The sequence below is a fragment of the Motacilla alba genome, chromosome 1 (assembly GCF_015832195.1).
Source record: "Motacilla alba alba isolate MOTALB_02 chromosome 1, Motacilla_alba_V1.0_pri, whole genome shotgun sequence".
In the NCBI taxonomy this organism is placed as follows: domain Eukaryota; kingdom Metazoa; phylum Chordata; class Aves; order Passeriformes; family Motacillidae; genus Motacilla; species Motacilla alba.
In genome coordinates this window covers 45,994,032-46,018,248 of record NC_052016.1, presented here as the reverse complement: position 1 = coordinate 46,018,248, position 24,217 = coordinate 45,994,032, and the positions used below count along the sequence as shown (strand labels likewise).

At 40.2% G+C, this 24,217-nt stretch overlaps 1 protein-coding gene across 4 annotated transcripts in view; it reads left to right on the top strand.

The window, feature by feature from the left end:
- The first annotated feature begins 684 nt into the window (after positions 1 to 684).
- The window catches only part of SLC36A4 (solute carrier family 36 member 4), an 89,985-nt gene continuing 66,452 nt past the window's right edge, over positions 685 to 24,217 (top strand). Inside the window, exons 1-8 of one of the 4 annotated variants that reach the window (XM_038138414.1) lie at positions 685 to 933; positions 9,200 to 9,323; positions 9,859 to 9,949; positions 10,957 to 11,045; positions 12,317 to 12,412; positions 13,630 to 13,714; positions 22,273 to 22,500; positions 23,196 to 23,294. In XM_038138414.1, coding sequence (XP_037994342.1) covers positions 906 to 933; positions 9,200 to 9,323; positions 9,859 to 9,949; positions 10,957 to 11,045; positions 12,317 to 12,412; positions 13,630 to 13,714; positions 22,273 to 22,500; positions 23,196 to 23,294 — 840 coding nt within the window. In that variant the 5' untranslated portion in view covers positions 685 to 905. Of the gene's footprint in view, positions 934 to 961; positions 1,347 to 9,199; positions 9,324 to 9,858; positions 9,950 to 10,956; positions 11,046 to 12,316; positions 12,413 to 13,629; positions 13,715 to 22,272; positions 22,501 to 23,195; positions 23,295 to 24,217 lie in introns of those variants that run through there. The other 3 variants (XR_005257098.1, XM_038138391.1, XM_038138404.1) reach the window with 3 other exon arrangements.

The window sequence follows — 24,217 nt, the reverse complement described above, 5'->3', positions numbered from 1 at the left end:
TGAAAATATAAGTTTAGAATATGTAAAGGAAATATGCTTATCTCAACACCTTAGCAAAACAGTAAAAAGCAGCTTGAGAAAGGAAGATAAACATCAACCCAAGGATTAATAGCTTCAACCAAGGGAAGCTGGACATCACTGCTATGAGATTTATAGTCCTTGCAATTAAAAGGTGGGCCCACATCTGGAGTCTGGACCGCACCAGCTGGAAGACCTCTTTCTTCTTTCGGAAGTCGGACCCCACCATCTGGGAATACTCCTTTCTGGGGTACATCCTGAGAAAAACTAACTCACAATAGTGTATAGAATTGTGATGTAAAAATTGGGAATAGAAACTGCTGAAAAAAGCTTATGTGTGCCCCTATAAATATCTGTATGCCCCAACCATCATTGTGCAGTTGGAGGGAAAACTTCCCCCACTGTACCCAGCGCTGTTTTGCTCATACTTTACCACATTAATTAATAAATTGATTGCTGCTTGAATATTGGCCTAGTCAAGCTTCTTATTTATAACACCAGGGGCACCGCTTTACGGAGCCACCACAGCTGGGGCCGCAGCAAAGCCCAAGGGCATCCCTGAGGATGATAATGATGCCATGGCTAAGGAGTGTCTGGACAGTGCTCTTAGTCACACGGTTTCGCTTTAGGGGCTCCTACGTGGAGCAGGGCGTTCAACATCCCTATGGGTCCCTTCCAAGTTGAGACACTCCACGATTCTACGGGCGGCCGCTGCCGGGGCAGGATGCCGAGGAAGGCGGCGGAACCGCACCAGGAGCGGGCACCGCCTCTCTCAGCCGCGCAGGGCCCGCCTGCCCGTCGCCCTCCATGGTTCGCTCCCGCCGGGCGCATGCGCCGCGCCGGCCGGCTCCACATCGGCGGAAGGGCGACCGGAGCCCGGTGTGGCGATGGCCGGCGCGGGCAGGGAGGAGCTGGGTGAGGCGACCCGAGCCGTGCTGCCCGGCGGCGGCGGGATGGCGGCTGGCTGCGGGATGGGGAGGAGGGGGCGTGAGCGCCGGGACCGGCCGGCCGATCCCTACCCCCCCTCCGCTTCTGGAGAGATGGTTCGGCCCACCGGGGATGCGCTGCGGCTCTCGGCGCACCGAGGCGGGCGGGATGAACCATCCCACCTGGGGTGGGGGTGGGCGCAGTGCTGCGGTATCTCCGCCTCGCCGGGGCCGCGGAGCTGCCGGGGCCGGGCGGGCTGAGGGCGGCGCTGCCCGGGGCTCTGCCGGGCGGCACGGGCCGCTCCCCCGGGGCGTCAGTCGCACCTGGCTGGCGCTCGGTTTCTTGGTGAAGTCACGGCCTCCGTAGAAGTTCATGGAAATAGGTTCTCTTTGCATCGCTAGGTGATGCATTTTTCTGTCCTGGAAGGCTGGGTTGGGGTTTCCCCGGGGCGTGTGTGTCTATATGGTAGCGGTATTGTATTCGTTGCATTTACAGTATATTAGTCTTTCCACCTAGATGTTCATCGCTTACTTTTTCTGCCCGTGGGTGTACAAGTTAGCGCGTAGTAGGTTTAGTTACAAAGTACAGTTGTGGCTGGGTTGGACACGTGGAAAATTTCATCTCAGAGCTGTGTTTTCAGAATCCCAGAGTGGGTCAGGTTGGAAGGGACCACAGTGGGTTCACGTGGTCCAACCTCGCTGCTCAAGCAGGGCTGTTCCAGAGCTCGTGGCACAGGATTGCATCCAAATGGTTTGTGAGTATCTCCGGAGAGGAACAATCCACAGCCTCTCTGGGTTACCTCTTCCAGTGCACGGTCACCCACACCATAAGGAAACTCTTCCGCTTGTTCAGGGAGAACTTCTTGTGGATCAGTTTATGCCCATTGCCTCTGTCCTAGTGGTTGGCACCACTGAGCAGAGCCTGGCTCCATCCTCTTTAAATAATTTTATATATTGGTGAGGTCTCCTATAAGCTGCCTCTTCTTGAGGCTGAACAAGCCCAGCTCCCTCAGCCTTTCTTCATAAGAGAGATGCTTCAGTCCCCCCATCATCCTTGTTCCCCCTGCTGGGAATCTGAGGTTTACAGTTCCACTGTAATCTGCGGATTTTGTCCTATCCCGTGGCAATGATAGGACTTGGAAGACACGCTTCAAATTTTGTTGTCCCCAAGGCTGATCCATCTTGCATTGAGAGATTGTCACTTTGGAGAAAAGGTTGCTGAAAGAAATTTTAGAGCTTTTTTTTTTTTTTCCCCCAGAAGTTCACACATTGGACAGTTTTTTCCTGTCAGAACCCATAGAAACTGGATTTTCTATGGTATTAACTGTTTAAAAATGGAGTTCCACACCTGATAAGAATTCCAAAATCTTTTGCATAGTTCAGTGCTATTGAATATTTAATAAAACTGAAGTTTTGCCAATGTGTTGTCACTTAAGAGTGTGTTAATTGTAGAAATGTGTGGCTTGGTCTAGACAGGATAGTGGATTATTTAAGACTAGTGTCTGTCCAAATAAGTGATCCATTGTGGGTTGGGGTAAAATTGCTCCTCTGTAAGTGTGCAATAGCTATGCAGACCAGTGTGCACTTTGGTTTAATAACTGCAAGTGTGCTCGTTTTATGAGCCTTCTGGATCCGACAGTTATGATGCAAAAGCAAACACTTCCTCCTGCTTATTGTGAGGCGTTATTGACTTTCAACATTTGCTTAGAAATAACCATTCTCAAGATTAATACTGTCTACCACAAAGCTGAATAAATCTACTTTATTAAGTTACAGTCTGTAATGGAGAGAAATAAATGATCTGAGATTTATTTTCCAAAGAGAAATAAAAAGAGATGCAAATAACTGCACGAAGCATAGCTTGGAGTTCTTGACAAACAAACACAACAAAAGCTGATGCTCACTTTTACTGTTTTGGAAATGTAATTATTAGTATTTAATAGTAATTTTTAAACCGGATGAGATTTTTCCTTTTCAATTTTCAAACGGAATAATATATTTTATTTTGAACTTTTTTTTTTGTTTGTTTTTATGCCTCTTACATTCAACAGGAGTAGCTGCAGTGGAAAATAAAAAGGGAGCTGGCTTGTGCATGGTTTAATGGGGTTATCTGTTACTTCCCCCTTGAGCTAGGAAAATTTACAAAGGTTTATCCATCTGGGCCAGCATGCCTCTAGCAGTACCATTCATGGTCACTTTGTCTTGCCCTGTAATTTCTTTGGAGGTGGTGGAAGCATGTGACTTAGCCGATCATGTGTGCTTTGTGTACAAAGCTGTACTGTACCGTGAGATGTCTTCTGGAGAAGTGCTGGGAGGGTTATTTGTAGACTAAAGTACCCAAATATCTAAACAGCTATTTCCTTCTGTGGTTGAGGGAGTAACTGAGCATTACTTTGAAAATAATTAGTCACAATGTTTTCTTTGTAATTAAATTTGTCTTGAGAGCCCTGGTTCTGAATGCTGAATTGAAAAGCCTCCATCTGGCAACTGAATGCAGTTGCTGGGAGCACAGAGACTCTCCTGTTGTCACAGGTGTGGTTGCTGCCAGATATAAATGTTTCTTCTGTATTAACACTGCAGTGAGGACTCCTTGAATGTGTCTGCTTGTTTATAATTCAGTCACTTACTTTGTCCCATAAGAGCAGCCAGCCCAGGTTGGTGACAGAAGCTCTGGGTATGCCCCCAGGATCATGAATATGTGACTCTACATAGCCTGTGGGAAAATATCAGCATAAACCTGCATTTTGGGCTAGTGTAAAGATGATGTGGTGCTGATTTTCTCTTTTATGGAGCAGTCAAAACAGCTGCTTGCTAAATTGAATCTTAATCCCAATTACAGAGGCACGGGGTCACCCTCTGTTTAATAAACACAGTTCACAGTTTGTGAGTCTTGGGCAGTGTTTCTGGCCCTGTGGGCATGTTCTTGTGTAGGAGCTGACTGAGCAGTGAAGTATGTGCAAGACCTCCTCTGCCTGCTGCTTTTTGCTGAGCACTTAATATATGTGTGAAGTGTTGCTCCAACAAGACCTGTGTGTTCCCTCTCCCATAAATGAGTAAAAGCATCTGATGCAAAAGTTGTTATGCTGTATCCTACCCCAAATCTTTATATGCTTGTATGTCAAATCCAGTTCACTCCATTTACTGATGCTGACTTCAAAAACCTGAAGGGAAAAAAAACCCAAGCAAATTAAAACCAGACTGTATTGTTAAATTGGATTTGGAAAAGGGGTTTTAGACATAAATTTGTCTGGGGCATGACCTTCTCCAAAGGAACATTAGAAGATCGTACTTGGCTTTTATTTTTAATATCCCCTGTAGCTTGCTATGCCTGCCTGGCACTGCTTCATTCTTTTGTCACTGTTTCTTCCATAAAATGAAAATGATGGAGATCAGTTTTATCTCCTGTGGTGCTGAGTGGTTCAGTTAAATTTGGAAGTGTTAATTGCTTGAGCAATATAGAAAAATTAACGGAAGTTCTTGGTGAAAATTAATTTCTTTGATGAAGTTTTGAACTAGAGGATTTCTTCAGTGTGCTCGAAAAGCTTGAGAATGAAGTAAATTTAGTAACAGTTCAAAGGTTTCTTTGGCAGTATGTCCATAAGTGTTGACAAGATGCTGGCAAATTCTAGGGGATAGAACAGTACATATGAAAACACAAAATTGGGAATAGTAGTCGTAACAATTTTAACACTATGGATTTGATCTCCCTGTGTTACTGGGGGCTGATTAATGATTGAAATTTGGGTCTTTGAGGATACAGTGTTGACATTTATGCATGATTATAGTGTGATGTGTAGCTGTAATGAATCAGAGATTTCTCTCTCCAGTGGCTTAAGGAATTAGTTTCAACATTGCAGTGATAATGCTGGGAGAAGATGAAATGCACTTTGTGTTGCCTTGGTTGATAGTGGCAGTACATGCAGAGCTTTTTGGCGCCCTGCTTGCATGGGTGTTCACAGAAGAAAGCAGAAACAATATCAATTTAATTAACTGTTAAAGACAGTCAGAAGACAGCGTTTGATCTGAAAAGATTTTTGTGGCGCAAGAAGGAAAAAAGAAATTCATACTGGGCGATGGAAGGACAGGGCTGAAAACTGGCTGGTGCTTTGTCTAAGTGAAAACAAAAGGGTGTGCAAAAATGAATTTCCTTATTTTTAGTTGTGCTGTATGCTGATAATGCAAAATTTTCAGTGAGTTCCATGGCTGAGCACTGGGTTGGATTATTCATAGTGTGTTTGGCTGCAGCCAGGACAGTTTGGTGGAGCATGGATCTAATGTTGGCTGAGGTTTGCTCTGTACCGTGTGCTTTGTGAGAGCAGCAAGACAACTTCATCTCTGATTCAGGTATGACATGCATATGCTGTTCTTGTGCTGCAGTTTGAGATTGTATTTAAATTGCACATACTGGACCTTTGTAGGACAGAATTAAAGTAAATGTGGGGGTATTCAGTGTCAGTTTTCTGGCAGTGATTGTGGATGTTCCAGAAAAATTAATTTCAAGCTAGATCCAAGTATGGAAAGCTCAAGTGTTTTTGTCTCATGTGCTTTAGACTACAAGTTTGGACCCATTAAATGTGGATGTTACACAAAGCTGGATGTTACTGTGGGTGTGGACTGGGACACAGCCACACTATTCCAACAGTAGAGATCTATTATCAAATGAAAACCCGTGCTTAGAAAGTTGCATGATCCAAACCTTCCAATAATGTCTCAGTACCATTACTGTTAATGGGTTCACATATTTAGGCCAAAACTGTACAGCAGTCATGGGATGAAGGAGGAATGATAAGGAAAAGAGGCAATTCAAGAGCATTTTTATGGCTAGGATAGAGACCAGATAGCATTCTTGGAATGTTTTATATAATGCAGTATTTCAGAGGAACCCGTAGTTAGGCATAACCTGTATAGTTATGACAGTGTGAGTTGATGATGTTGCTGTAGCCTGTGTTTTAAAACTTCAAATGGACTTTATTCTCAAATGCATTATTACATTAGAATAGGAACAGCGAATTCCCAGCCTTAGTGTTTATATTGGAAGTGGATATTCTTAGGTCTAATTTAAGTCATTTCTGAGAAAGTGGGTGAATGGGTCAGTGGGACAGTGGTAACAGTAACCCTGAGATGACTAGATGGCTTTAAGCATGGGGACATGACTTTTCAGAAGAAAAATAGCTTGTGTTAAGTAAAATTTAATTACTTGAAAGATGAGGGAATGCTTGAGTAAATCTGTTCTTAAAGGACTACCTTTGTGATCGGAAGATGGGTCAGGAAGTTGGAAGAGAAAGTAAAATGGGATATCTAAATAAAGTTCAGAGTCTTCTGTGTGTCATCTGGCAGCACGGTAAACAGTGTCAATGTATGTATATACCAAACGTTCCAGTCTCAGGTTGCAATGAAAGAAGAAAATTTTACTTTCCTCCCTTGACTGAGCAGTTGCTGTTACTCACCTAAGCTGTTGGTCCTATGGGTCATGCTGGTCCCCTGCTACTGCTAAAGAGCCTTACTTGCTGTGTGTTGTCATTATTGTTTAGCATTATGAAGAGTATCCTACAAAATGTGATGGAGACAAAAATGGAAAATTAATTTAAGTATTATTTCTTTTATATGTTGTTGAATTTCATGTGATCACAGACTTGCATGCTTGTAGTTTGGCTTGTTTCTTCAGATTGTTCGTTTAGAATCAATACTTTAAAGAATGAAAATCAGCCTAATCAGTTGCTCACTGGGTGAAACTTCCTGCACCCTCTGATCCCTGAGGAGGCAAACTTTTACTCCAGAACTAGAGTATGCAGGTCTTTGTGAGCATCACATATGCCCAACAGGGACTCAGAGCTGAGGGGGAGGATGGTCGTGGCATCCTCAAGAACTAGTCAGCACAATGCTGTGGGAGCAGAGGGAGGGAACTCTGGTGATCCTTCTTTTGATCAATTCATAGATTATGTGCCATGTACAGAAATGTGGTGAAGTCCACTCTGACTTGTTTAATTAGAATATCACTGAGTATAAATTTGTTTTACAGTGTACTTTCTGGTTGAGTCTCTGACCTCTGGTTTTTGCTCTTGATTGGGTATTTTTGCTTCTGTCAACTGCTTTTGTTGCTGGCTTTCAACTTTTCAGACATGAAATTTTGACAGCCCTTTGGTGCTTGCAGGAGAGTTTGAGCTATATGATTTAATGTTAATGATTTGGATAAGCTGCCTTCTGCTTTGTGGGATTTTTACAGTTATTCTACAGTTTTTCTTTAGAAGTTGTTTAGCACTGGCTTCAGTGCTCTGCTGGTGGGTTAGACATCTCCAAGACTTCATAAAAACCTTGATTTGTTTAATGGCTGTGGTGGGTTGACCCTGGCTGGATTCTGGGTGTCCACAAAAGCTACTCTATCACTCCCCTCCTTAGCTGGAGAAAATATAACAAAATGCTTGTGTGTGGGTTGAGAAAAGGACAGGGAGAGATCACTCGCCAATTACAGTCATGGGCAAAACAGACTCGACTTGGGTAAATTAGTTGAATTTCTTATCAGTCAAATAAGAGCAAGGTAATGAGAAATAAGAATAAATCTTAAAAAAACTTCTACCCATCTCTCCATTCTTCCCAGGTTCAACTTCACTCACAATTTCTCTACTTCCTCCCCTCCAGTGGTGCAGGGAGATGGGGCATGGGGACTGACATAGTGGTCAGTTCACTACCTTGTTTCTTCTGCTTCTTTCTCTTCAGTGGGAGAACTCCTCACACTCTTTCCATGTTCCAGTGTGGTACATGTTTCCATGTTGCAGTTGGAGCATGTTTCCATGTTCCTCTCCCATGGGATAAAGTCTTTGGAAAATGCTCCAGTGTGGGTCCCCATGTGGCCACAAGCATGCCGGCAAACCTGCTCCAAACTTAGATTCTTCTCTCCATGGGGCCACAGGTCCTCTGCCAGGAAGTCTGCTCCAGTGTGGGCTTCCCTTGAGCCTTCTTTGGACATCTGCCTCCTCCACTGTGGGGTTCTCCAGGAGCTGCAGGTGGATCTCTGCTCCACCATAGTCCTCCATGGGCTGCTGGGGCACAGCTGCCTCACCATGGGCTGCACCACGGGCTGCAGGGGGATCTCAGCTCTGGTGCCTGGAGCACCTCCTGCCCTTCCTTCTGCCCTGCTCTTGGTGTCTGTGGGGCTGTTCCTCTCAGTCCACTCTCCAGCTGTAGCTGCTTGGCAGATTTTTTTTTCCCTTCTTAACTCTGTTATTGCAGAGGTGCTGCCATCACTGATGGGCTTGGACTTGTCCTGCAGCAGATCTGTCCTGGAAGCAGCTGGCATTGGCTCTGTTAACGTGGGGGATGCTTCCTGCAGCTTCTCACTGAAGCCACTCCTGTAGCCCCATTACTAACAAAACCCTGTCATGCAAAGGCTGCTTTGTAATGTAAATGTAAATGTGGTGTGGTTTGTTTTATTTAATATAAAATGTTAACATTACAGGGATTTCTCTTTTTTTTTTTTTTTTGATGAATGTTACGGAACTTGAGACTTATTCAACGTATTTTATGAATGGATACTGTGGTAGGCAAGTGTAGGGTAAATAATCTTTTTGCTCTTGGCAGGATTTGCTTTGCTTAACTGTAGTAATTTAAAATGGTTATAATTTCCTCAACATTAAACTGGCATAAGATGTTAGTTTTGCCTGAAAGGCAATTTTGTTCACTACTGACTGCTGTTACTTGGTGCTGTTACTTAGCTGGAATTTTATGCCAATTTAAAAGGTTCAGGAAATTGCAGCTTTCAAAGTGTGCAACCTGATTCCTGTATTTTGGTTCTTTCTTAAATGAATGGAGATACTTTCTGTGGTATATGCCTTGCCTCTCTGAGTGCAGATTTAGTGTTTAATTCTGAAGTAGCTACCAATGTTTAAGATTAATCTCACCCTTTTGTAATGATGGACGACTTTTCTGTTTTGCTTTATGTTGCATTAGCTTGCAAAGTGATTTAAACCAATGACATTTTCATGATAGAAATTTGCTTTTCTTAATGAAAAACTGTAGAGTTTGGCCATAATAATAATAATAATAATAATAATAATAATAATAATAATAATAATAATATGGTGTACCACTTTAAAGAGACAGACTATCCTGTGCAAACTGGTCCTCTATATATCTGCTTAAATCATCTTTGTATTTATGAACATGTTAAAACCTCGTCATATGGAAAGTTTGAATCATGTCTTACTTCTGAACTGTAAGCTTGTTTCTAATGCTAATGTAGTGTTAACTCTGTTGTACAGGCATGGAAGTAATGAAGCCTTTAATTGATGAAGAAGACTCAGATGGCATCTCAGATGAAGAGCATGAAAATACTTTCCTGCCAGTTAAGACGCACTACCAGCTTGATAATGAAGAAGGCATTACGTATGTGTTAATCTTAAGCATCAGCTTGTTCAGATTTCTTGACTCTGTCTTGTTTCTTATGAGCAGTTTTCTGAACTGTGAAAAGGTCTTCTTGGACCTGCAGAACAGTTTTGTGGTTATAGATAAGGACTTTGCATAATTCTCCCAAAAAGCAGCCCATTTTGAGTAGGTTCTCACTTCTTTTGAAGCTAACAATGTACTGGCTGTAAAATATTTCAAGGTTCCTATTTGTAAAGTGATTAGAACTATGAAAAGAACTATGAAAAGAACTACGAAATGGCTGAGAAATTAACATGTCACAAGCTGGAGTAAAGAACTGAAGATCAGACTTGTGTGTTCTATTTGAGGGTGCTCACATGTAAGGATGAATAAAAATATTATTTGAATGTGTTGCACTTCCTTTAAAATAGCTGGACCAGCGAAAATTTTAAGTTGAAACTTGAAATTTATCACTTTATTATAGAGAAAGGGTGAGGTTTTGTTTTTGTCCTCTACCCCATCCATGTGTACTTCTAATGGGACATTTTGTCCTCAGGTTTATACAAACACTGACTCACCTCCTCAAGGGAAACATCGGAACTGGGCTTCTTGGTCTTCCGCTTGCAATTAAAAATGCTGGCATAGTGGTAAGAATTCCTTTTTCATAGACTAGAAAAATCATCTAGAAAGATTTACAGATATATGTCCTGGAAAACTAAAACCTCAATGCTTATTTGTCACTACCATATTGATAGAATTGTGCCATTTCTTCTCTTCGATTTGGGGAAATTAATAATGAATATTAAGATCTTATTGTTTTAAAGAAAGTTACTACTTCAGCCATTGCGTAAGTTGCATTTTTGCTTAGGCAAAGTATTTTCCTTGTCCAAACAAAAGGTTTGTCAGAAAAAAAAGAAATATTTTGATTTACTCAGACTACTGTGATGTCTCATGGGAATTGTTTCTATGGGGTTGTCTTTTCTTTGTACAGACTTCTCTAGAGACAGATTGCATGTCTTAGGATGAAGCATCATCTTGTAAAATAAATCAAGTGCTTCTGCAGAAATAGGGTATAGCCCAGGTTGTTTGTACCTGGTAACAAACAATGCATTTCCTAAGGCAGGGTAAACTTAATCAAATGAAATTTTCACCTTCCGACTAAATAATCCTGTAATTCCATAGTACAGGTTGTTCAGTTTGAGAGTGAAAGTTGCATGTGTGTAAGGCAATTCCTTCTGTGAAGACTTGTGGTCATGCTTCTATTCTGAAGCAAATTATTTAATTTCATAGTTGTCTGGAACTTGTAAATTTTATTCTCTTTGCCATTCAAGTGGTTCAAACTACTGAATTGTGCAGTCTATCCAGTCTTCTTTCTTGACAAACTTTTTTGGCAAGTGAAACAATTAGAGGAGTGATGTACTCATTTGGTACTTACGCCTTGATCACCTCTGAATAGCCTTCTCTTAAGTAGTGAACTGAAAATAAGGGATGACATGAAACATCAGCAGCAGCACCCCACTGAGGGGGAAAAGTTTTTAATTATTACTTTATTTGCTACAATGTGAAATTTTTTCATGTAAAGATTTTTCCCCAGCATATTTCCATGAAAATTTCTGTATCTCCAGTGCCATCCCTCTTTTTTTTTCCATACCAGGTTGGACCAGTCAGCCTTGTGTTAATAGGAGTTATATCTGTTCACTGTATGCACATCTTGGTACGTTGCAGCCACTCTCTATGTCAGAGGTAAATGTGGAACTACTCATTCAGTTGCTGAGTTTGAAGTAATTTTTTTTTTTAATTCCTCTTTTCTTTTTGTGATTTTTGGTCTACAAAATACCCTGGTGCTCTAGCAGTTTCTTCTGTCAATTTAGAATCTTCTTCTCAAATTCTTAGTGTGTACCTAGTAATGATAGCTATGCTTTGTGCAACACATTGGAAAAACATATTTGTTCTCTGCTCATACACAAAACGAGGTTGGTTTAGCTTGTTTTTCCCTGTACCTTCTTCCCTGCTGGCAAATAATCAGGTCTTTCTCTTGGCAGTTTTAATTGCTTATTTTAAGTCCTTCTTTATATTCATAGAGCTTCTGAGTCTTCATAGCTTTGAAAAATGTAAATAATCTATGAATACCCAGTTTATAAGTACTTTATATGAGTAAAAGATAAACTAAGAAATGCTGTTAATGTCTTTCATGATTATATGTGAGCTCTGTCTCTGAGTTGTGGCAACTTGATTCTTTGAATTTGTAGTGCTAAAAGAATGTGTTAAAATGATGTATTGAGCAGATAAATATTAAATATTCCTCCAAGTGAGATGTGTAGTACTGTGGGCAAGCAGTTACTCAGATTTGAATGACAGAGAATTTTGATTAATAGTGACTTTCATTAAACATTTTTATTGTACTGTCAAGTGTTAAAGAGAAGCAGTGGGAGGGTCTCATGTTGCAGAGTGCAATGAACTTTTGAATGGAGTAGAATCACAAAACTATTAATGTCCCTGTAGCTGTAAAATCTATTTTACCAGATTAATATGATATTTTACTGTGAACAGACCCTGTCATTCCTGAAATTTTCCTGTGTAGTTTTGAATGGTCTTTAAAGCTGATGACTGAAATAAGATCATTGAATGAATTGGGATTAACTGCTTGTGCATCAAGAATTGAATTCTGTTTAAGTTCTTTGTAACTTTTAGATTTGAGATTAATTTCTTAAGCTCATATAATAAGAATATGATTTTGGAGTAGTTTATCCAAAAAACCCTGTGTTTTGTAAGAAACTCATTTAATACTGTTGAACTGGGGGGAAGTAACACTGTGTTTCACATGCTTGCAGAGTGGTAAATAACCCTTCCTGGGGTAAAGAAGCCCAAACCATACCTCTGAAATTCAGCAGCAGAGTGTTGCCACTGGTGAAAACCTGGTATAATCATGGAAGACCAACAGTATTTTCAAAGTAGAGATCTGGGTCATCATAGCTTCTGGTAACTCTTGTTTTTTCTTCACTTTTTGATTTCAGGATGAAGAAGTCCTCCCTGGGGTATAGCGATACAGTCAGCTGTGCAATGGAAGTGGGGCCTCTGACTGCTCTTCAGAAACGAGCTTCTTGGGGCCGGTAAGATTCAGCTAGAATTTAATTGAGTAAATTCATTTTTAAAAGTTAATGGCTACACTTGGAATGATTAGGAGATTTCTGTTTTTCTAAGATTTTGCCTTCCTTAAAAATGCTCTTATGCAGTGTTATTTGTTTTTTCCTCCTGCCACCTGGTAGTGGTGAGATGGGAGGATGTTTGACTTTATTAGCTATATCAATTTTCAGTTCTACAAGAGCTCTGAAGAAAATGAATTCAGTTTAGTAATATAGGAAGAGATGTGTTGTAACCAGAAATGCATTCTGTGTTGTCTAATGCAGTGAAGTAGTTTAAGTTTTCATTCTCTTTTCCCAACATTTCTCTGCATTGCAGGTTGACATTTGAAATGTTAATTACTTTAATGTATGTATTCTGAGGGGAAGCAAAACAATTCTTTGGTTCCTGTTTATAATATAACATACAAATAATGGAGAAATATTTACTATTTTTGCAATAATGACATGAAGATATAAATGGCTTGTTGTGGCTGTTAAATATTTTATCCCTCTTTTACAAAATACACATTATTTTTTCTTTGCCATCTGTTGCTGTTTGTAGAGTTTATGGTATGACTGCACAGTAGTGAAATTGTGAATCTGAAACAGACATGTTGCTCAGATTAATTTAAAATGGTTTTTACCTCACTTGTGGAATAATTTTTTATATTCCTGTTACTTTCAAGGATGCAGCATCTTGCTAGTGAGCTAGTGTTTTAAGATATGTTGTGATGGCTTCATTGGGATGGAGTAGAGCTCAATTAGAGGGAAAATTGGTTTGTTCTGATCTATAATGATATATAATTCTGATAGATTTTTTAATATTCTGATATATAATTTTCTATTGCACCAAAGAGTTACAAGCCTCAAATGAACAACTGAGTCTCCAGAGACTCTGTGCTAGAGCAAATCCATTCTCTGGGGCAGATCTCTGCTCTGGGCTTGACTCTAGCAGAGTTTCATTGCAGTCTGTCTTCAGGCCACCATTGAGTATCACTTTTTTCAAAAACAGTCTGAGCCACAGCGTTCTTTCAATGATCACCACCCTGTTTTGACAGAGGAGGAACCTTCACTGCGTTGATTAATGTGGCATTTGAGTCTAGCATTTTGACTACTCTAAAAAAGAGCAGTAACTGCATATTAGGTAGCAATGGGATAATTGTTTGGATCTTAAGTATAATGTATGTTTGTTTTTACTTCCTCAGGTATATTGTGGACTTTTTCCTAGTGATAACACAGCTGGGATTTTGTGGAGTTTATGTTGTGTTCTTGGCAGAAAATGTGAAACAAGTGAGTAATGCCGCCATATGAAAGCAGTTATGGGTTTAGATTCATTTTCCCTCACTTTTATTTCCTATAAAGCTTTTGGTTAAAAAGGACAGTGGGCAAGGTGAACTAAATTCAGCTCTTGTGAAAGTGTATATTTCCTTCTGACTTGTTTGTTGAGTTTAAAAATTAGTTGTGGAAATGATGGAAAATAAGGCATAAAATGGTGTAGGAGCCAGTTGTCCCAGAAATTTTTTTTTGCTAGGCTATCTGCTGACTTCCTTTTTTTCTCTCCAAACTCCTGGGCGTATTTTATCCTTTTCACATAACAATTTTTTTTTTTTTTTTTTGGTTCTTGTTTAGTCCCTTCTATTCACAGAATCCACTGTATCTAAATGAATCCTGATTTTTGTTCCAAAAAATGCCTGACATTGACATTTCTACAGCTTCCTCAGTAGTCAGTTCCAATGCTTTCTTTATCTGTAAGACAGCTGCTTCTTTATAGAAGCTTCAGATTTCTTACTGATATTGTAAGTTCTTTTTTTTTTTTTTCATGTTCTAGCTATAAGTAATTTATTCTTTTCTATTTGTGGACACCTTTTATATTTTTGAATATTTTTATCCTGTCTCCTTTCTATCTAATAGAGGGGAGACATGATATAATCTTAAAATTGTTTTTGCTCTTCTGTGAATGCTTTGCTTTTGGTCACATCTCTTTCTTTCAAGTTTTATGCCTGAAGTTGCTGAAGTCAACTAAACATTGAAAATGGATCCCCATAACCACAAAAACCTTTACACATTGCAAGCAACCCCAAACCTTTTAATAAAACCTGATAATCCCTTGTCTTCCCTATAACCATCCAGCACTGACAAAAGCAAGCAAAACCATGCCTGGCACTTTTGTGACACTGCTCCTGCTTTCTTTACCTGCTTTGTCTCTTGCTCTCCAGTCCTTCCAAGCTCTTTCTCTTTGGGGGATTCTGTTGATGGGGTCCTGGTGGGTGTTGGTCCTTCCTTGGGGTACACTTGGCAGTTGCAGTCAGCAGTTTGTGTGTCTGAGCACGTGGTCCATGGAGGGTCAGCCAGCACAGGATGGATGCCCAAACACAGGCATGTTGGGCTTGTGGTGCTCTCTCTTCACAATTCCAGGACAGTACTGATGTGCTCTGCTGTGTTTTCTGCTCAGGGGGCTATGGTCAGTCAATTGTCATAAAGCTTAATGAGTCTGAATCTCACTGGGCCTCTATCCATACAAGCACTGCTGAGGCAGCACCTCGAGTTCTGTGTCCAGGTCTGGGCCCCTCACTTCAAGAAAGACATTGAGAGGCTGGAGTGAGTCCAGGCAAGGGCAGCGAGGCTGGGGAAGAGACTAGAGAGTAAGTCATATGAAGAGTGACTGAGCGAGCTGGGGGTGTTAAACATGGAGAGAAGGAGGCCCAGGAATGACCTCATCACTCACTGCGACTGCCTGACAGGAGGGCGTAGCCAGGTGGGGGTGGTTGTTTTCTCTCAGGCAGCCAGTGACAGGATAAAAGGACATTGTCTGAAGTTGTGCCAGGGAAGGTTCAGGTTGGACATCAGGAAGAATTTCTTCATGGGAAGGTTTGTTAAGCATTGGAACAGACTACGTGGGGAGGTGGTGAAGTCCTGGAGGTGTTCAAGAGCCAACTGGATGAGGTACACAGTGCCATGGTGTAGTTGACAAGGTGATGGTTGGTCAAAGGCTGGACTTGGTGATCTTGGGAGTCTTTTCCAACCCAGATGTTTTTGTGCCTCTCTGATTCTGTGTATGATCCCGTGAGTAGTGAAGTGAGGAATAAGGTGTGGTAGGCTGCTGAGCATTAATTGTATCTATGGATCTATGGATTCTTACTCTACTCATAAGGTAGGCAACAGGTGTCTTGGCATAGCTTACCTTTATTTAATTAGGAAGAAGAGTGTCCCCTTGGGCAGTCAGCACATAGAAGATGGTTTCAGTTTTTCATCCTGTTGTGGATGAGTATTTTTATAGTGTTTAAGAAGTGTTCCAAGCTCTGTGGATGATCTATCAGAATTAGGCAAACTTGTGTATTTGGAAGCTGGGTACTCCACAATTTGTATGTTGTAAGGGAAAAAAAAAACAAGCCAGCCTTTAAAACTACACTCCTACATTCAGAATCTGTCTCTAAAGCTAAAAATACTATCTGATATCATTTTGCTGACATTTTGAAATGAGATCTTTAATGCATGCTTTGTAATGTAAATTTAAATTAAAACCTTTCTTATCAAGTACTTACCTGATGAGCTGGTTATGTATATGCTGTGGCCTTAGGCAAAAGATGAGACTGAATACTTGCTGACCTTGGCTTTTGTAGATTTGGGAAAAAAAAACCCCTGAAATGTTTTTCAGGGACTTTTTGCTTTCTTGAGGAAACATTGAAAGCTCCTACAGGAAGGCAACTTCTGCAAAAGCAGTAGCTGCAGAGACCTGTAACATGGACCCTATGGATGGGTGGATTAAAGTCATTAGCAATTCAGAAATTCCACGTCCAAATGTATTTGATTTGGACTGTCCCGTGCTTGCTCTTCTCTGAGGGAGAACTCTGGTTTGTTTCTTCCTGGCGACTTTCTATTGCAGAAATCAGTCCCGTAGAGGGCACCAAAGAACAAAAATTGGTACAGCCTAAATCTCTAATGATTTGGGGTGGTGAAAGGATGGGGAAGGTGGATGGGGGGAGCAGGGTGGGGGAGAACTGAGAGAAAGGAAAATCATAGTAAGAGTACTACTGATAGCACACCTTGACCAATACATCTGCATTCTAATCTGTACTTTGCTGGTCATATTTGCACATTGTTGTGTGCAAATTAAGCCCGTTGAAACTGGTGCAAACTTTTACTGAGATTTTTCTGCTTTACATTACAATTTCCCAGACACTGTGATGCAAGATCCTATTTTCAGTTATACTGAATAGCAAATCAAGCTTTTCCTAAGGAAAAATACTTTCCAGGAGCACCAGAGAAACTTAAACTGGTGACAAAAGTTGTGGTTTACTCTGTCAGGATGTAATAAGACTTATGGGTGAAAGTGTTTCAGACTGGAAAGAACGGTAAGGCTGGAACAAAAATCTTGAGGGCTGACTGCAGCAAGGCTAGGGAAGGAACACACAGGGTTAGAAAAAAGAACCTGTGCTCAAAAAAACATAGTTCCCTGTCATTCCATAGTTGCTTTGCATTTCCTGCTAGGACAGCAGAAGACCCTGTGTCAAGAGTCCTGGCATTTCATAGAGTCATGGAATTGTGAAGGTTGGTTTTGCCAAGATTTTTATCAAGATCAACCAATACTACCATGTTCATCAATAAACCATGTTCTCAATTGCCACATCCACACATTTCTTGAACGCTTAAAAGGGTGTTGGTTCCAAGGCTTTCTTGGACAACTTCCAATGCCTGACCACGCTTTTTAGTGAAGAAAAATTTATCAGCTTTCTCATGCATGTTCACTGAGTTCTTTGCATGAGTGAACTCTTTCATCGTTTGCTGATAAAGCTAAGAAATGAAAACATGTTCTTGCTTTTTGTGAGCATTTTTTTTGATCTTTAGCACCCTGGAGATGACCCATCAGTAGCCTACTATGTAGTGGAACTCTGATTTTTTTTTTCTATTCTTTTAGGGAAAAACCTCACAAAATTTTGAATTAATTAAAATTAAAATTGTGCTTAGTCATAAAACTGGATGTGTTAGAAATGCTGCAAAGTACAATATTAAGTTGCAGGGAAGTGCCAGAAGTAAATGAGTTGTGAAACATTTATTTGGCTTGTTCTTGCAAAAATACAGGGTTATAATATAGTCTTTATCTCTCTGATAACATAATGATTTTGTCCCAGATCTGGCCTTGAGTGTTGCCCTGGCTGTTGATCTGAGCTAAGGAAGAAATTAGGAGGAACCAGTGAGTTCAAGGACTTCTGTTTTGAGCTCACTAGATGTTGAAAAGTTCATAAAATTGCATGACCGAAAGAGTGTGGTTTGGGATACAGGCAAGGAAACAGTGGTCTCAGTTGAAGAGACTAAGGAAATGGAATTATTTCTTCCTTCTGAGATAGTTCCTGTAAGAAGGAAGCGTTTCATTGTTTCAACTGAATTTTTTGCAGCCTCTAATTGTGCATTAGTTTTCTGAGTGGAGAAGGAACTTGATATCTAGATTTGCACAATGTTTGATCTTCTTGTATTCAGCTGAAGCTGGTCAATGCTATGCTTGGGTAGTGTAAATTAGTGAAAAAAAACTTTTTCAGACATCACACCAGCGTGGTAAATTAATGCTTGAGTAACTGAAGTAACTCCTGATGAAATCTTTTGTCTGGAGGCATCACTATGCTTAGTGACTTCAGTGTCTGTGTGCTTCCTTTCTGAAACCATAATGATATTTCCTCATTGGGGAAATGTTTGACACCAGGTCATGTTGCTTTGTTCAGGACAAAGACATTTACATAGAGTGTTGGTTCTTGGCTCAGCATGACTGACATAGGCAGTAATGCACTAGCAGAGAGCAGCAGAGGATTGAAAGTGATTATTGTCCAGAATAGGAATCTGAGGTAATATTAATTCCAATATTTAGGAGACTAGGAAAGATAGAAAGTGCATCGTAGTCCATCCTAACACAATCAGCAGTAGATTTGCACGGAACTAAACAGCACATGAAAAAGTTTAAAAATCCAAAATGCTTCTTTCTGTTTTGTATTTTGGTACTTTTGGAACAGTTTTAAGTATTGTCTGATCAATTTTTCAAAGGAAAATTTAGGAAAACACTTTTGAAATCATGATGATGTTAGCCTTAAAAAGTCAGTATAATCTCATCTTCATTAGAGTTTTCCTTTGTTACTCTGCTGTCAGATCTCCCACAGCCATTGCTCTATTTTAAGGGAGAGAGTAGTGATCCTTACTTTCTATAACTTTTGCATTTTACTTTCCAACTCAGCTTTCTTCTACCTGTCAGTAACACGTGCCTGTTTGTTTAGTTCTCCCACAAGATTAACCCTTGCTGGATCTTATCTGATGTGCCTCTTCTGAGTTAATGTATAGGATCCCATTTTTGTCACATCTCAAAATCCACCTTTGCGGGATATTTTCTCTGGTCTTGCCTAACCCCATAAGTGTCACTGCTCTGACTGGTGGTGTTAAAGCTGCTCTCTTGATACAAAGTTGATTTAAAGGTGTATATATATCCACAAAACTGTGTCCTCCTGTGCATTTTTATCAGTATGACTGTGTCTGCGAGTCTGAATTTGTACGTGACGAGAAAGCACTAGATGCCAGTTTGAATTTAGCAAGTTTTTCCATGCTGTCTCTGACAATATCCTTGTATCCAAATAAGGTTGTTATGGGATGGACGGATGGATGAATGGACAGCTAGCTCCTGGGGGGAAATAAAGCTGTTTGTGTCATCAGATTCAGCGGGTAGTGGTCATGATCAAGAGCCAGCAATGTTCCCTGAAAGCAACAGCATCCTGTATGAACAGAATTGCTGGTAGTTGGAGAGAAGTGATTGTCATCCTTTACTACCTATTTGTTAGACCATATCTACTGAGTTTTGATATCCTCAATGCTGGAATGTCATTGACAGGCTGAAGTGAGTTTAGGGGAGCCTGCTGAAATGATTGGGGCTGAGGCACTTGTCCTGTGAGAGCTGCAGAAACTGGGCTTTTTCAGCTTGGAGGAGTGGCTTTTGGAGGACTTAGGAGCAGCCAGGACTGCAAAGGGTTTGTCTTGAAAATAAAGTCAAGTTCTGCACTTGGTGAGGTCAAATGGGAGGACAAGAGAAAGTTGTAAAAAAACTTGTATGCAAGTAGGTGCTGTTCCTATCTCAGGCTAAAGACAGCTGTGACTGCAAATCTGGTTAATGCAGAATAGTAATCTGTACTGAGCAGGTTAAGAATTTCATCATTTGTATAGTTGTTATTTTTTTCCTCTTACAGCTAGAATGTCTTTGATCCTCTGACTTCTTTCTTTAACTGTATTTCAAAGAACTGGACCTGCTACAGGCTCCTGCAAGTCATGAAGTTTTTGAGAATCTGTTTGGCCTCCATTTCCTTCTCCAGAGAATTCTGGAGCAGGCAGCAATGTAGGGAGAAGGGTTACCATGCTTACTGTATTGTAAAGCAGGTTATAAGGTTGTGATTTATTGCAGGAATATAACTCATTCTGAAAGGTGCAAATGGGAGGTGGGAAGGTAGGGCCAGGGAGGCACCGTCTGAGAATTTTAGTCAGCTGTGTTTTGCTGGTTGTGCATCAGTATCCATTCACCTGATGAAGGTTATGGAGAGTTGGTGTGTACCTGTAGTATGTTCTTTCTCTGGGCTTCCCTCAGTACTCTTGTGAAAGTAAAAGACAGATAATTATAAAGGCTATTTTGTATGACCACACTTACCTAACAATGTGGAGGTGTGATTTTATCACACCCATCATTAGGGCAGCTGATCACAGTCGGCCAAAATTTGAATATAATTTTATAGAGTATTGTATATTGCATTTTCCAGCTGTATTAGCCAGTAAATTCCTGTTGAATTTCTAGTTGGAATTTGTGATGGTAATAGGAAAAAAATATCTCTGACTTCAGGCACCTTCTAATGGGGTTTATGTGTACTAAGGGAATGCTTCTGTCTTTAAGAGAAGACTGAATGTTTGAATGCTTGAAATTATTTGAGTAGAAGCTGGTTTATACTGTGGTGTTGTAAAGTTTTAGAACCTGAACTGTATCTTCCCCACTAGTTTTTTGTTTGGTTTGGGTTTTTTAAGGAATTAATGTTTTATTTATTTTTTTCTAGTAGCTCATCAGGCTACAGATATTTGTATAAATTGAAGACATGCTGGGCTAAATATTTATTGTAGCAGAAGGTTTATGTGCTCAAATCACTTTGTGATTATTAGAAGTGCTTTTACGTGTCCTTGTGTGCAGAGCAGCTTGGACTACCTGCAAGAGCATGCAAGCAAGTAAACACACAAGACCTGTTAAAGTGAAAGGCCTGAAGTGCTTGTTCTGCATTTCTGTTTTAAGTGTGGTGGGAAAGCAGGAAGCTTCCACAGAGAGCTTTACTTCATGTGGCATTAGGGAAGTAATTTGGTTAGTGTTTGACTTACTGCTTGGCAAAGTCAAGTTATTGTAGCAGTGTGAATTCAATTCTAACTGTAATTAGAACTTCTTTGTAGCTTTCTAAAAATGGTATCTTAATGAAAACTACCAGATGTTAAATGTCTTGCACGTGACACTTTAGATTATTGCAAGGTAGAAACCATCAGTGTTTCCATAATGACCAGTGATGTTTTCATATAAAGTGAAATTTCTGGAAAACATGCAGTTGCAGAATTGTATCATTTAGCTTTCCCTTTTTCATTGTGGAAAAAAAAAAAGTACAGTGCTTTTGGTTACAGACAGAATAGTTTTAAGTTAATTCTCACTTTCTGAATTTGTGGGTTGTTTAAAACAATGGAAATCAAGCAAGTTAGTTCTGTATCAGTTTAGTATTTTTGTTTGTCTCTGTGCTATAAGGAATTTTTTTTACACTGTTTAGGTATGTTTTTGTAGCCATCAAGCTGAAGGCTTTATGTAGCATGAGCAGATTAAGTACAGTCATAGGCTAATTAGTAAAATGGTAAATGCAACGGTAGAGAAGGAAAGGATACCTAAGGGAAACAGCATGATGAGATCTAGAACAAATTGAACTGTTCTTGTTTTGCAGCAAGCAGAATAACCACCAGCTCTGGATGTTTTGATTGTGGTGTGCACAGCACAGACAGCTGTGTAAATTTCCACAAAACAAATTTTTGGCAGTTGCAGCCACACTGACTTTTTCCCAAAAGAAGCAATGAGAGTCATGAATAGTTCCAAACTCAGTCTTCTGATTTGCACTACATGCAGCTATGGTAATGTTATGTCGGAAAAAACTTAATGCACTTTCACATTGTGTACTACTCTTAATTTATAGGCATTAATTTGTATCAGTTTATTTGGTACAGGACTCTCAAGTCTGTCCGAGCTCATGATTTATAATGCTGAGTTAATGTTCATTAATAAAAAAGTGAAGAGTGAAAAAAAATTCATTTGAATTAAATGAAAGACAGGCATGTCTTTCATATTCTAACATTATTTTGTATGTATGCTGCTATGATGTGCATGGTGAAGGCATAAGGTCGTTAGGCACTGAACTCAGGTGCAGTAGCATTTTATCATCTAACCCACTTACTCTCCCTTGGAAAATTCAAACTCCTAAGATTTAGGCCCAGATCTGTCTGGCTTGCTTCCAGTTTACCAAACTGTCCCTTTCTGAAAGGACTCTGATCTAAACTGCGTGTGTGGATTTCCTCTTCAGTCAGTGGTGGGATAATGATGCTTTCAAGCCCTGATCTCATAATTTGCCTTAAGTATGAAACACTTGCTGGAAGTGCCTTGTCTTCCCCTCTGCACTGAGTACACATACAGGGATCTCAAAATTTCTGTCACTCACCAGGTGGAGCAGAGAGACAAATTTCCCTGTAGGAAAACAGCAATGTGACCATATACTCACTGCTACCACTGTTTAACATGTTGGCTTTGTTTGTTTGTTTTAATAAAGGTCCATGAAGGATTCTTGGAAAGTAAGATTGCTCCCATGAATGTTAGTGCCACTAGCAGCTCCTCTGAGAAAAGGAATACTGATTTACGAATATACATGCTGTGTTTCCTGCCATTCCTGGTCCTTCTGATCTTCATTCGTGACCTTAAGAGCCTGTCCTTGCTTTCATTGCTTGCCAATCTGTCCATGGCTGTCAGCCTGGTGATTATTTACCAGTATATTGTGAGAGTGAGTATAAAAAAGTTTATTACCTGTTTTTTTCAGTGTGGCAAGTTATCTTTGTTGAATGTGGCAGCTGGTTTCTGACAGATATATACTGACTGACAATTTCTGAAAGGCAGCCTTATCTCATATTTGAGGCACCTTAATTTAAGATAATGAAAATATATATTTTGATGAGTGGGAAGTGGAACATAGGGAGAAAGGCAATGAGACTACAGACTGGGCAAGGAGGCAGGAGAAATTATGAAAAAAAATGGATAATTAATATTAACAGTAATTAATCATTCTGCAGAACTTTGGCTTGTATTAAAGAGATGTTATTTTAGTGTCCCTTATGGTTATGAAGAATATCTGTGCAGTATGAAAGCAGGTTAGAAGGAGCAGTACACTAAGATATTTGCAGAAGATAAAATTTGAGAAGGGCACTTTCCCTTCTGTTTGAATTTATGCTCTCTGATACTTTGAATGGGAAAATTTCTAGTGACAGTGATAGAACCTAGAAGAAATACATCTGCAAGTTTCTGTGTGGGAAGGTGGCTGTAAAAGTGTATAAAGGACTAGGTTTGGCAGGAAAACCAGGGATTGTAAATTGCAACATATACACCACTGTCAACATGTACTGAGTTTTCTTTCGTATAACATAATGCATCAAGCAAAATTGTAGGAAGAGCTAATGCACTGTTTTGCTTTGTTTTCTTCAGGATCTAGCAGATCCTCGAAAACTGCCACCTGTGGTTGGCTGGAAGAAATACCCACTGTTTTTTGGGACTGCAGTATTTGCTTTTGAAGGAATTGGTGTGGTAAGTGCTTTTCACTGAGTCTTCAAAATCACTGTTTTTGTGCTGGGGATACAGGCAATTTTACTCCTGTTATTATTTTGTTGGTTTTGTTGAAGCACTAATCTCTTGTGGTATGAGAAGGATTAATATGTCTGGTCAAATAAGGTGAAAATTGTGGATGCAACATCCCCATGGCTTGGATGCTTAACCCTGTCCCAAACTGCAAAAATGCTTTTACAGTCCCAGATAGTTAGTGTCAGGAAAATCCGCAAACAGCTGAGGTTTATGTCCAAAAAGGAGACAGAGGAGTCCTGCAATTTTATTTAAGTAAAGGGAGAGAGTCCTCTGGGGCACACACCTGCGGAGTTTTCTCTCTCGAGGTTTCAGAGGGCACAGCCTCCTTTTATCCCAAACTCCCTGCTGCACGTTGCCCTCTTCCTTTCCCCATTGCTGAGGTACTTGGAAGGTACAGCCTTTCTGAACTGCCTACCACATATCTCCCCCTTGAACCTACTATTTTACCCCAAAGTTTAGAAGTTAAGGCTTGTGCAGGCCCACTTGGTTGTTTCAGGAGCCAAGCTGTTGGGGCTCTGTAATGAACCTGCTGCCCAGCGTTAGTAGAGACATTAAGACCTATTTCAAAGGTATTAACACCCATACTTTCATCCATCAAATTATTTGCAAAGACATTAGCTTTCCTCTCATTAGTTAACCACTTTTGTTCCACATGATACATTTTAAAAAGTAGCCAAAGAGGCTTCTGGGAATGGTAGGTCATAAATTGTTGGGGAAATTTCTGTATATACTTTATTTGTCATATATTTACATATTTAAGCAAGTGTTATGCTTAAAGTGTATGCTTAAAATTAAAAAACGGTCAACTAACCCCTCCTTCTGTCCTCACCCCATCCCCCCAAAAAACCCCGAACAAACCCAAACTAAAA